Source organism: Micromys minutus (assembly GCF_963924665.1).
Source record: "Micromys minutus genome assembly, chromosome: 29".
Lineage (NCBI taxonomy): Eukaryota > Metazoa > Chordata > Mammalia > Rodentia > Muridae > Micromys > Micromys minutus.
Window position 1 is genome coordinate 2695482 of NC_137964.1, and position 13919 is coordinate 2709400.

The window sequence follows — 13919 nt, forward strand, 5'->3', positions numbered from 1 at the left end:
CACAAGACATCTCACTTCCTATCACCTAGAGGACATTTTCTTCTAATTCACCAAGCTACTAAAAAGCTTGCACCTTCTCCCTGCTAACACTCCAGTTTCTAAGCACTGACACCCCAGGCTCCTGGGGAGAGCTGCTTCCCTGGAGAGCGAGTCCCTGAGGTGACTCCTATAGGCAGGTCTCCAAGACCCCACTGAAGACAGAAAGACATCTGGGTGCAGGGCTCTCAAAACTCAGCCTTCCTGGGCTGGGAATGTAGCCCAGTTGGTAGAGGGCTTGCCTAGCATGCACGAAGCCCTGGATTCCATCCGCAGGTTGGCACAAAACGGTATGCTAAGGCAAATATGAGCATGCTGGTGCATGCCTATAATTCCAACTGAGAAGACAGGGCAGGCGTTTAAGCTCACTTAGGTACACAGTGCACTTGAGACCAGCCTGGACTTCCTTGGCAAGTAAAACACACAGCCTTTTAGGGCCAGAGAGACTCCTTGGTGCGTAAGAACACTTGCTGCTGTTCTAGAAGACTACAGTTGCCGGCTTCCATATCTGGGAGCTTACAAGCTGCCCATTACTCCAGCTCCAGGGGAACCCAACACTCTTGCAGACTTCTCAAGTATGTATGCATGTGCATATACAAACACATTTTTAAAAAGCTTGCAAGGGTCTCTCTAAGCCAGCATCAGGAGCCCTTAGACCTCCAAGAGACAAACCCAGGCCTCAAGAGGCGAAAGTCAGGAGGATTTCTGTGAGTTCAGAGCTAGCCTGGACTACATACTGAGATTCTGTCTTAAAATTAAAGACAGCTGACTAAATGGCTCAGTCAGTAACTGAGTTCAGTTCCTAGAACTGGGGTCAGGGAGAGCATGGTATACATGCTGAGGAGGAGAAACACGGGCAAATAAGCAGTCAGGCTGGTTTGTGTGAGGAGTTCCAACCAGCGAGAGACTGTGTCTTTACCGGGGGAGGGCAGTGCCTGAGGAATGACACCCAAGATTTTCTCTGGCCTCTACACACATCACACCTTTATCAACATGCACTCACCTGCACAAGTGCATGGAAACACGCATATGGGCCTTACATCACATGTCCACCACACAGAAGCCCTATAAGGAGTGTCTACCCCTACACACAGAAACTCAAATTCTTCCAGCCAGACTAGCCTGTCCCTTCGTGTGGGTCTTCCCAGTACATCTCTGCAGCCCACACAAGAGGCCGCTTCTGAGGACAGATAACTTCTCCCTTCTCTAGAGCCAGGATCCTAGAGACCCCACATCAGTCACACCATCCCTCGCTAATGTCTAGCAGAAAGGCTTTGGTTCAAAGGGAAACCCCAACCATACCCTCAAGTATGGAATCCAAAGCCTGAAGCCTGCAGGACTAGGGAGTTAGTTCAGGACCAGCCTGGGCAGAGCACACTGTAGTGCCTCACACCTGTAAGCTCAGCACTCTAGAGGCAGAGGCAGGAGGATTGCTGCAAGTTCAAGGCCAGCTTGCTTTATGTACAGAAGAGAACCAAGAGCCTTTCTCAAAATAAATAAGTTTGTGTGTGTTTGCCATGCGTGAGAATATTTTTATTTTGAGGCAAACTCTTAAGTTATCAAGGCTGGCTTTGAGCTGGAGATCCTGCTGTCTTATTGGTAGACTGGGATGACTGGCGGCCCCATCAGCCTAGCCTGGCTCTGGACCACCCCTCCTGTTGGGACCGCCCCTCCTGTTGGGACCACCCCTCCTGTTGGGGCCACCCCTCCTGTTGGGACCACCCTTCTTGTTGGGACCGCCCTTTCTGTTGGGACCGCCCCTCCTGTTGGGACCGCCCCTCCTGTTGGAACCACCCCTCCTGTTGGAACCACCCCTCCTGTTGGGACCACCCTTCTTGTTGGGACCGCCCTTTCTGTTGGGACCGCCCCTCCTGTTGGAACCACCCCTCCTGTTGGGACCGCCCCTCCTGTTGGGACCGCTCCTCCTGTTGGGGCCACTCCTCCTGTTGGAACCACCCCTCCTGTTGGGACCACCCTTCTTGTTGGGACCGCCCTTTCTGTTGGGACCGCCCCTCCTGTTGGGACCGCCCCTCCTGTTGGGACCACCCCTCCTGTTGGAACAGCCCCTTCTTGTTGGGACCGCCCTTTCTGTTGGGACCGCCCCTCCTGTTGGGACCACCCCTCCTGTTGGAACAGCCCCTTCTTGTTGGGACCGCCCTTTCTGTTGGGACCGCCCCTCCTGTTGGGACCACCCCTCCTGTTGGAACAGCCCCTTCTTGTTGGGACCGCCCTTTCTGTTGGGACCGCCCCTCCTGTTGGGGCCACCCCTCCTGTTGGAACCACCCCTCCTGTTGGGACCACCCTTCTTGTTGGGACCGCCCTTTCTGTTGGGACCGCCCCTCCTGTTGGGACCGCCCCTCCTGTTGGGACCACCCTTCTTGTTGGGACCGCCCTTTCTGTTGGGACCGCCCCTCCTGTTGGGACCGCCCCTCCTGTTGGAACAGCCCCTTCTGCTTCCAAAGCAAAAGGTTTCTAAAGCATATGGTCCATTTGGAACTGAGAGAGGTTTTGGCAGATGGAAAAGAGTTACGAAGAGAGAACCCTGGAAAATGGATGTTTCATAGAAGCCAGAGGATAAAGCACCCCCTGGCCCAAGGTGTGAGTGACCTCATTCATCAAAGAATACAAAGAGAACCCGGCCTGGTGGTGCAGGCGTGCAATTGTAGCTACTTGTGAAGCAGGAGAATCACAAGCCCACAGCCTGCCTTGAGTTAGTTTTAGGTCAGCCTGAGCAGCTTAATGAGACTATATCGGAACAGAAAGAAAGGGCTCAGAGGCAGATCACTTGCTTTCCACCCCCCCAATGAGGAGATGGGATGCTCAGAGGTAGCTCCCCCCAATGAGGCTCAGAGGTAGCCCCTTCTTTCAGCAAGCCTCACAAAACAAAACAAACCCAAATTAAGACTTCAAATAAATACTATTTGTCTTTCATAACAGAAGGGGTGAATTTTTCTCTATACAGCCCAGATTGGTGATGTCATCCGAGACCACCCCTACCCTACCCCCACACCCGTCTTAGTATGTCCCCAGGAGCACTGAGGGAGTAAATCAGCTGACCTCTGCCCTCTTCCTAAAAGCCGCGCGTGTGTCTCTAGCACATGATGCTTCGGTGGGATATGACACCTGTCTGCTGTGTCCAGCAAAGTCGCAGAGGAACTCAGGCCTAGAAAGGCCTCCACAGACTGAGCCATACCGGCTTCTGTCCCTCTTCCTCTCTCTCCAGCAGAACCGCCACTGCAGAGATGCCAGTCACCAACCAAGGCTGGCCTGAGGACTTCGGCTTCCAGCTGGGCGGCTCTGGCCCCTGCTTTGTCATAGCGGTGACTGAAGGAAGCAGCGCGCACGCCGGGGGATTGCGGCCTGGGGATCAGATCCTGGAAGTGGAGGGCCTGGCTGTGGGTGGTCTAAGCCGTGAGCAGCTCGTGTGCTTGGCACGGCGCTGCCCTCGAGTGCCACCCAGTCTGGGTGTGCTCCCTGGCCCCGAGGGGGGCCCCACAGCCTTGACAGCCTGGCTAACTCCGCGATTTGGCCGCAGCCTCCCGCTGGGCCGCGAACTGTTGCGTTTGGCTGGTGGTCCCAGACCAGATGCTGTGCACAGAGAGCGCAGGCGCAAGGCCCAGGAGTTCAACTGCCAGGTAAAGCGTCCCGGAGGAGGAAGGGGCTGGGCACAACCCTGGGACCAGCTTAGCAAAGTTTTTGATGTTCGTTTGTCTGAATGTTTTGTCGTTTGGTTGATTGTTTGGTTTTGGTTTTTCAAGACAGGGTCTCTCTGTGTAGCCCTGTCTGTCCTGGAACTCACTCTGTAGACCAGGCTGACCTCGAACTCAGAGATCTGCCTGCCTCTGCCTCCAAGTGCTGGGCGAGCAAAATTCTTAAGGAAGATTTACAAAGCAAGTTCCTAGCCAGCATGGGCTACATGGTGAGACCCTGCCTCCAAAATAGATGATTCATAGGTGATTGATTCATTGACTGACAGTAAACAGATGATATATAAAGCAATAGATGCTTGACAAATGCTATCTATACAGATAAGTAGATAGACAGCAGGCAGATAAATGGACAGACAACCAGATAATAGGCAGATCAATAGGTAAATAAAAACAGGCAATAAATGATTGATAGACAGGTAGATAGATCAATAGATGAAACATAGGTATATAGATGACAGATGGATAAATAGACAGATTGACACATGATAGGTGGGTAGACAGACAGGCAGACAGACAGACGGGTGCCCCTCATCTGGCCTAGGCTCCAGCAGATCAAAGGATGAACTTGTGTGTGACCAGAGAATTCTCTGGGACCTCTACATCACCTGGATGCTAAGCCTGGAAACTTGGTTTCTACTTCTTGATGAGGATATTTGAATTCCTGAATTTGTCCTCCATAGAAGGGAACCCTGGCCCTGGGTAGGTGGGTGTGTGGGGGAGGAAGACCATTAGAATTTTGGGGAGGTCTCAGAAGCTAAACTAAAAAGGTTTACTATCCAACCACACAAGGTTCTCTATAGTGGTCCAAACAGTCTTCCAAAATGGCTGATGACCATGTAAGATTCCCACCCCCCATCTCAATATGAAACTTCAGAGTTGAAAGGGGCAGTGGGGGAGGGCAGAGGGGGAGATTGCTCTAGAGTCCTTTGGTCTCCACTTGCATGCTGTGACATGCATTTGCCTCTTCTTAACATTAATTGGGGGGCAGAGATCAAGGAGGAGGAGGAAGGGGAAAGGAAGGAAGAAATTGAACAAGTCATGTTTGCTGCCATCCCAGGTGATTTTGATGGGATGAAGCTTGTGCCATCTAACTCCTGAAGAATTAAAAAGCAGCCACTTAGATCCCCCAGTAAGGCAGAGCGGGCATACATGCTTGCCCAGGAAGCAGAACTGGTAAGGATGGACTCAGCCAGGCAGTCAGGGATGCTCTAGTGAAATCTTTTTTTAGCCAAGCTGGGGGAGGGGTATGTGAAGTGGTGGGCTCCAGTTGGGACTTACCAAGCACTCCCCCAAAGTGGGTAGGTTCCAATAAGAGATGACCTCTGTGGACCCCCACTAGTTTATAATAACCAGTCCCCACCCCGAAGGCTCCACCTGTACTGCACCTGCCCCAGTTTTTGCTCAAGTCGCTGATATTTAATAGAAAATCCATTAGCGTCCCGTGATGGAGCCGAGTGCTTGGATGTAGGTTGGGAACTTGTGGGTAATAACTGACACCAGAACCATCCTGTGGCCTGGGCCCCAGGAGGGGGAGCTATTTTTTCCTCTTTCTTACATAAAACATCCTTGCAGATAGCCACACACTCTTTTGAAATGAGGCTGTTGCTGCTGGCTTTGATTCCAAAGCTGCAACCCCTGCAGTGTCGAAAGTGTGTGTGTGGAGGGGGGTGGAGCGGTGGCTGGTGTTACCGACTGTCCTAACTGCTTTGAAGGCAACAGGGTGAGCAGGGGACCTTAGGAAATGCAGTATAAATATGCGAGGAGTACCTGCTGTGTGATGTGTGTCAGGTCCCAAACTTGAAGCTGGACTGCGGTCAGAGAAGCCTCAGGAGCTGATGGGCATATATATACACCGTGACATACCTCCAAGTGTCACTGTGTTAGGACTGAAACACGCAGGGAGTGGTCTCCATATCACCTGCTAATGCTAGCTCATCTTCTCCACTCTCACTCTCTAGAAAGCCCGCTCCAGGCACTGGCGGGACCACCTAGAAAGCAATGGGGACATTTACTATAGCTCAGTGTATAAGAGGCACACACCAAACAATCCTGGCAAGCAGACTAAAGGAGAGAACTGGCTTCACAAGGTTGTCCCCTGACCTCCATGCTTGGGTCATAGCATGCACTCGCATGCACAATAACAGTAAAAGTTTAAAAGACCTATTATTTTTTATGTGCATTGTATATTGGTTGAGTACGTGCACCTTGTTTGTGCAGTATCCCTGGAAGCCAGAAGAGGCCATGGGACTCTTCTGGAGTTGGTGTAGCAGGAGCTGAGGAGCTGTCCAAAATGTGCTCTGGGAACCCAACCCAGGTCCTCTGGAAGGAAAGAACTCTTAGCCATGAAGCTGTCTCTTTAGCACTATGTATTTTTTTCCTTTTAAGAAAGCAGGGGGCTGGAGAGATGGCTCAGTGGCTAAGATCACCGACTGCTCTTCCAGAGGTCCTGAGTTCAAATCCCAGCAACCACATGGTGACTCACAACCATCTGAAATGGGATCTGATGCCCTCTTCTGGTGTGTCTAAGGACAGCTACAGTGTAACCACATACATTAAATAAATCTTTAAAAAGAAAAGAAAAAGAATGCTGGTTGAACCCATAGCAGATCACTGAATGAAAGAACAGGCTGCAGTTAGCTGCAGTGATATGTGCCTGTTAGCCAAGCACTTGGAAAGTGGAGGCAGGAGGATACTAAGTGTGAGTTTGAGACCAGATGGGACTACATAGCATGAACCTGTCGAGAAAAAGCAAGCAAGCTAGCTAGCAAGAAAGAAAGAAGAAAGAAAGAAGAAGGAAGAGAAAATTAACTCAGTCTGGTGGCTCAGACCTGTTATCTCAGCTACTCCAAAGGCTGAGGCAGAAGGATGACAGAGGCAGGAGGATGACAAGTTGAAGGCCTGCCTGGGCTGCAGTGGAGATTCAAGCTCAGCCTGGAGAGCTGAGACCATATTAAAATAAAAAGGGGACACATGAGAGTGGAGAGCCACTGAAGAAAACACCCAGTGGTGTCCTCTGGCTCCTGGTTGCACACACATGCACACAAACATGAACACATGTAAACGCCACACACACTCGGAAGAATGGGGATGTAGCTTAGCCTAGCATGAGGAGACCCTGGATTCCATCCTCAGAACAGGAACAAAAACGTGTGTGTGTGTGTGTGTGTGTGTGTGTGTGTGTGTGTGTGAGAGAGAGAGAGAGAGAGAGAGAGGTAGAGGTAGAGAGAGAGAGCTTTAGGAATATTAACAAGCTACTTTCCAGGAACACTGAGTTCATTTGCACGCCCAGTGTCAATGCCCCCCACAGCCCTCTGAATAGATGTTCCATTATTAACTTTGGCTAGTTATGTGCGTGAAGAGAAAGAACATGCTGATAAAGTTGGGACACAGAGAGTTAAAGTCATGGCAGGGCACACCTTCTAGAGTGCAGCTATGGAGTCAGAGTGCACTCTGTGGGAATCCTTAGCAAACAGTACTGTGCAGCGGAACACCAACATGGCATTATAATAATAGTAAGTAGCAATTAGTGAGTGCCGGGCACGTTTCTAAGCACTTCCAAGTCCTTTGATTTGTTGGCATAGCTGTTCCTGGGCTGGTGAGATGGCTCCGCGGGTAAGGCATTCACTGAGAGCCCTGACGACCTGAGTTCAATCCCTAGAACCCACACGAGAGAAGAGAAGAGACTCCTGCAAATGGTTCTCTGACCTCCACAAATGCAAACATGCAAATGAATGTTTAAAAAAGAGCATCGGCTGTCCCTGGGTACAGATCATGATCTGGTAGCACTTGGGTGAATGTCTCTTCCACAAATGGTTTCCCTATAGGTTCTTTCTCCACCAGCTTTTGGGACCTAAGCTCTTTGGATACAAAAATGCAGATGGTAAAATAGTTAATAGAGACAGATCTCGCTGAGGCAGCGGTGGCGCACGCCTTTAATCCTAGTGCTTGGAAGGCAGAGGCAGATAGATCTCTGACAGTTCAAGGTCAGCCTGGTCTACAAATTGAGTTCCAGGACAGTCAGTACTGTTACACAGAGAAAACCTGTCTCAAACAAACAAACAACAACAACAACAAAAAGAAAAAAAAGTCTCTGCCTCAAGGTCGGGTGGGGAAATGTTTCTGCTGTCAGCCGTCCTGTGGAACTGTAAGCTGAGAACTCCGTGGTTTTACCTGGGACCCTCTCTTTGCAGGTAGATGACATCTTGGGGGATCAGCCAACAGCCAAGGAGCAGCTGTTCGCTGCACTGAAGCAGTTTGCTGCCGAGCAGCGGGTGGACGAGCTGGTGTGGACCCTCACTCTCGTCCTGCCCAGTGAGGCCCAGGGGCCAGTCCTGGACAACCTCAGGTACTTCTGTGATGGCAGGATGGGAAAGCCCAGTGGGACACGGGATCCAGTCTTGAGCTGTGGAACAAAGGCAAGCCTGTCACTGCGGTTGTGTTTGATAGAAGGGACAGCTTAATGCTGGCCTGTGAAGGACCACTTCTTGAGATAAAGCCAAGATGGCAGGAGTCAGTCAGAACACCAAGATCTTCTCAGCTCCATACTGTGATGAGCTTGGTGCACAATATGAATGTCAACTGTGGGTCTTGACACAATCCTACAGACAATGCCTGCTCTCTGCTTCTTGGTACCCCATGCTTTTTTTTTTTTTTAATTTCTTTCTTTTTTTGATAGGGTCTTACATCTTCCAGGCTGGCCTTGAACACAAGATTCTCCTGCTCTAGCCTCCTAATGATACAATTACATGTGTGAACCACACCATCACTGACCTCTTTTTATTTTTAGTGTGTGTGTGTGTGTGTGTGTGTGTGTGTGTGTGTGTGCGCGCGCAGGGTATTAACTGTATAGCTCTGGATGGCCTGGGCCTTGCTATATAACCCACGCTGGTCTCCAAGTCACGAAGATCAACCTGACTCAGCCTCCTGAGTTCTGGAATTAAAGTTATCTGACACCATACCCAGCCATCCCCACCTTATCTTTTTGAGACAAGGTCTGTCACTGAACTTGGAGCTTGGCTGCCCAGGGAGCCCTAGGTTTCCACCTTTCTGCCCCTCCCCCATCACAATAGTGGAGTTACAGAGAGCCACTGCATGTGGCTTTGGTGGTAGTGGGGGGGGGGGGTGCTGTGGGTGGAACAAAGGTCTTTGTGTTTTGCTGGGCAAGCACTCTAACCACTGAGCCATCTTACCTGTCCCTACACTAAGGCTCTTTGATATCAGTTTGATGATGGTGGCGGTGGTGGTGATCATAATTGTGATGATGGTGACAGTGTGCCAAGGACTTCATTAGATCCTTGAAGGACACTATGTCACCAAATTAATTCCATTCAGATAGTTAAGTTGAGGTACTGGGGGGCTCACAGAGCAAATTAATGGCTGCCACAGGCTTTTGGGCCCAGTTAGCTGTGCACTAACACCTCTTTAGCTTTCCCTCCAAGCATATTTGAGGAAATTCCTGTTGGGTCGTGGCTTGGAGAGACTCCAGGTGAGCCAGGAATACCGCCATCCCTGGCCTCGCCATCCCTGGCCTCGCCATCCCTGGCCTCGCCATCCCTGGCCTCCCTCATCGAGGGCCTCCTGTGCACACAGCTCGGATCAGACAACCTCTGGGATTTTTCAGAGTCGGCTTGTGGGTCTTGCTTGGCTTTCTCTCCAGGCTCTTGCCCGAACCCTCCCCCTTTCCGGGCTCAGTCTGCCCCCTCCCCTCGCTGCCATTCACCCCGCGGTCTGCCCCTCCCTCTGGGCCTGGCCAATGTCAGGGACTGGGCTGGCCAACACACCCCCGCCCCCACCAGCCCGGGCTCAGCATCTCGACTCTGCAGCGAAACGCATAGGAGGCCACCGAAAGAGGCCACCATGAGCTGCCTGGGGTGAGTGAGGGGACTGACTCTGGCTGAGGAGAAGAAAAAAGCTTTGGATAGAAAAAAAAAAAGTTATTTCTAGAGCGGAATTTGTCGCGGAGCTGATGCAGGGGGCTGAGGACTTCCTGGGGAGGTGACAGATAGGCAGAGCTCTATTCTGCCCAGTTCCATGAGGGCTGGGCTTGTGGGAGGACGCGGCTGCCCCCAGGGAAGTTGGTGCGTTTGTCTCCAGGCCAGACTCAGCGGGAGAATCGCTCAGATTTCCCGGTTTCACCTCGGTGCTGCGGGGCTTCTGTCTCCGCCCGCTACCTCTCTTGGGACATCGGCGGCGTCTGCCTCTCTGCTTTTGGTCCCCAAGCGCTGGACAGCCCCCTGTCAGCTGAGGATCAGGACGGGAGGAGGCAGTCTAGATTTAGATCCTGGAAAAAGCGGGAACCCCTGGACACTCCCGGATGCCCCCGTGGCCCACTGCTTCCCTGGGGCGCTGCTGGGAGGATGAATGGGAAGCCTGTGTCGCCAGCGGGTGTCAAATGCGACAGGAAAATTGGGGAGGTTGTTGGAGGAGGGGGCGGCGCCCAGCTGGGCTCCCAAGGGAGGGTAACATGGCAGCGGGGACTTCAGGCAACGCCTCCCCACCACTACCATCCCTTGAACGTCTCTGAATTTCCAACACCTCCCTTCCTCCCCGGAGCTGACCAGCTGTCAGCGTCCCCACAGTGTACTTGGGCTCTGGGGATGCCGAGGATTTGGGTGCAGAGTTTCGAAAGGAGAAGTCTTCGAAGGGACAAGAAAGTATCACAGAGGCAGCAAGCTAATTCTGAGATCCGAGTCCAAGTTCAGGGGCAAGCCATTGCTAACCCAGAGTCAGGGCAGGGACTCAGCAGGTGTCAGCTCTAGACCTCAGAAAGTTGGGCCTCAGAGGGGTCCAGAAGTGTGTTCTGGGGGCTGGAAAGTCAGTCACCCCAGAGAGTTCAGGGCCAAGTGTCTGGTCACAGTAGGCAAGAGCAGGGGCATCCTGGCCTGCCAATGAATAGACAAAAGGTGGTAGATGATGATGACGATGACGTGTGTGCGCGCGTGCGTGTGTATGTAAAGCCTTCTTTAGAACCACGCCTGAAATCTCACCTATTTGGGAGGTTTCACAGTTCAAAGCTTGCCTGAATAGTTTATCAAGGCCCTGGCTATAAATAATAAATAAATAATCTCCCCATGACGGTTAGAATCCACTCAGAGCACCGAAGTGTGGCCTGAGATAGGGGTAGAGTTGGGAGTGGCCGCAATGGCCCAGTCAGAAGAGAGAGGGGGAGCTGCAGCCCGAGACTGTGAGGCCTCTCCCACAGTAGCCATGTGGTTATTTAATATGGTCAAATGTTTCATAAATGTAAGTAGGTGATCACACACCAGGAGCCTCAGCACTTGGGAGGCCGAGGCAAGAAGACTGCAAGTTTATGGCCAGTCTGGGTCACATAGTGAGGCCCTGGGTTCGATTCTCAGCACTGCACAAAACCACAGATGGTGGTATATGCCTGTAATCTCAGCATTAGGAAGGTGGAGGTAGAAGGCCCAGAAGTTCAAGGTCATCCTAGGCAACAGCAAATTTAAGTCCAGCCTGGGCTACATGTAACACTGTATGACACACACACACACACACACACACACACACACACACACACAGTTTATCTGGCTTTCCCTTGTCACACTTTAAGTTCTTAATATACATAAACAGGGAGTGGCTATTGTCTGGGACAATGCAGCCCTTGAATTTGTGGCCACAGCGCACAGACGCACCACGCTCTTTTACAAGAGCATTTCCTGTTGCCACTTGGAACCTAATTTGTGTCTGTCCCCCAAGGACTCTCAGTCTGATTAGGTGGTTAAAATGGCTTTCTAATTAGGACAGGACAGGCAGTTTGGAAAGTGTGATGTGTCCATGAGGGAAGAGAAAGTGCAGTGGGGGTTGGGGGAACGTCATTTCGGGGGAGGAAAGGCTGAGGTGGGGTTTGGAAGTCCCAGGTCTTCAGTAACATACAGCCTGAGCAAGTAAACCGATCTTTGCAGACTACCTGAGGAAGAGGGCTGCTTTGTCCTATGTGTTCCCAACAGGGTTCCTGGTGGAAAACCCTGCAGGTGAGCTCACAGGAAGAAGGACTCCTTCTATAAGGTCCACTCCACAACACCATGATGTAGCTCTTGGAGCCAAAAGTAGGGCTGCACACTTTAGTAAGCTCAACACTCAGGCACTGGAGTTGCTAGTTTGAGTCTACCTATGGGGTTCAGGGCCAGCCTGAGCTACATAAGGAGAACTTATTACAACGAAACAAACAAAAACAAGAGATAGTCCTGTGGCAGAGTTCTTTCCTGGGTGTGGTCACACCTGAGTGTGACCCCCTGTACCACCCACAAAAACTTTTTATACAGCATAATAGGACAGGAGAGGCAGCTTAATGGGCAATGTGCTGGCTCTGGAAGCATGAAAGTCTGATTACGGCTCCCCAGCACCCGTGTAACAGCCAGGCTCAGAGTACAGTGACCCTCATGTTGGAGAGATGGAGACGGAATTCCTGGGGTTCACAGGTCATTCTGTCTGGTCTAGTCTGTTCACTCCAGGTTCAGGAAGAGAGCTTGTCTGAGAGAGAATATAAGGTGGACAGAAACTGAAGAAGACATCTGTTGACCTCTAACCTCCACATACATACTCAGGCAAGGGTAACACACACACTCACACACTATATGTATATATATATTATAGTAATATAGTATAAAGTACATATAAAGATTATAATATAATAATTATAGTAATACAATATAGTATATAATTATAATATAATATACATATATATTAGACAGATATACTAGGCATAATGGCACATGCCTTTAATCCCAGTATTTGTCAAGCAGAGGCAGGCAGATCTCTGTGAGTTTAAGGCTAGCCTGATCTACATAATGAATTCCAGGCCAGCCAGAGAGCTACAAGATGAGAACCTTCCTCAAATAAGTAAAATAAAAATAAAAATAGCCAGGAATGATGGGTCTTTTAATCCCAGTACTCGGAAGGCAGATGCAGGTGGCTCTCTGTGATTCTGAGACCAGCATACACCTTGTGTCCAGAAATAAAAATATTTACATATGAGGGCTGAAGCAAGGTCTCAGTGGCTCCAGTGCTTTTGGAGGTTGGTGAGGACCAGACTTCAGATTCCCAGCTCTGTTGGTTGTTAATGGACCATCTGTAAACTTGGCCTTAAAGATGGGGGGGCTCAGAGCAAGCTGGCTAGCAGCACCCACATGCAACACGCATAAGGCACATGTGCACACCTTAAAAAAACCAAAAACCTATGTGTAATACAGCCATGGTGTGTGTGTGTGTGTGTGTGTGTGTGTGTGTGTGTGTGTGTGTGCTGATGATGTGGAAGTGCCCAGAATGTGATCAGGTAGTGTTTCTCTCCCATATGGAGGGTCTCTTTTTCTCCAATATTACTTTGGGGTCCTACCCTTTTCTCTGTGTGGGAGCTACCCTGTGCACAGGGACTCCTTAGAAGCAGGATCCTTGGCCTCTACCCACTAGATGCCAACACCACATCCCTCTCCCAGCTGTCATTTTGTGGTAGCCAAAAAAGACGTCTTGAGATTGTGCCAAATGTGCTCAGGGGGAGAGGTGGGCCCAATGCTGCCTCTGTTTGAGAATGATTGTTCTCGAACCATCTTCGATAATGTTCTTTCACCAAGGCAGGCACGGTAGACAAGTCTACAAATCGCCTGTTCCCTGGCGTCTACCCTGTGCTGTCTTGAGTCACCTGGCCAAATGCCCCCACCACCTCCCCCACCCCATGCAGGGACTTCTCTGTGCCTGAGGCGGCCTGGCCCTGAGGCAGAATGTCCTCATCCAGTGCTTTCCGCCTCTCTGTTGTCAGCACAGGGGACGGTTTCTTGTAGCCTTTGGGTGTGGCTGGTTCTAGGGCACAGATGCCGGCAAGCAAGACCACGGACACCTCTGTCACGATGGGTCAGTCGAGGCTCTGCTGTCAGCCGTTTTGAGGATGAGAATTACACTCCCAGGCAAGGGGAAGAAGGAGGATGGGGAAGGAGGAGGGGAAGGCAAAGGGAGAGGGAAAGAGAATCCAAGGTCAGCCTGGATTAGAGTGAGTTCAAGACCGGCCTGGAGAAAGGCACGGGGTTGAATTTCTTCAGGAGAGCTCTTGAATAGCGTGTAAAACTTTTGTTCAAGCCCAGCACTGAAAAATAAACACACACACACACACACCCTTGCCTCTCCTCACATCCTGCACCTTTTGGGGTTGGGGGCTGGCTCTAGCAT

At 50.9% G+C, this 13919-nt stretch overlaps 1 protein-coding gene across 1 annotated transcript in view; it reads left to right on the forward strand.

Moving 5' to 3' along the window:
• Positions 1-3278: 3278 nt before the first annotated feature.
• GRID2IP (Grid2 interacting protein) overlaps positions 3279-13919 on the forward strand; it is a gene marked incomplete at both ends in the record, with an annotated part of 35667 nt that continues 25026 nt past the window's right edge. The window contains 2 exons of the mRNA XM_080940567.1: positions 3279-3671; positions 7937-8091. Of these exons, the coding sequence (XP_080796693.1) occupies positions 3279-3671; positions 7937-8091 (548 nt within the window). The remainder of the gene's footprint in view (positions 3672-7936; positions 8092-13919) is intronic.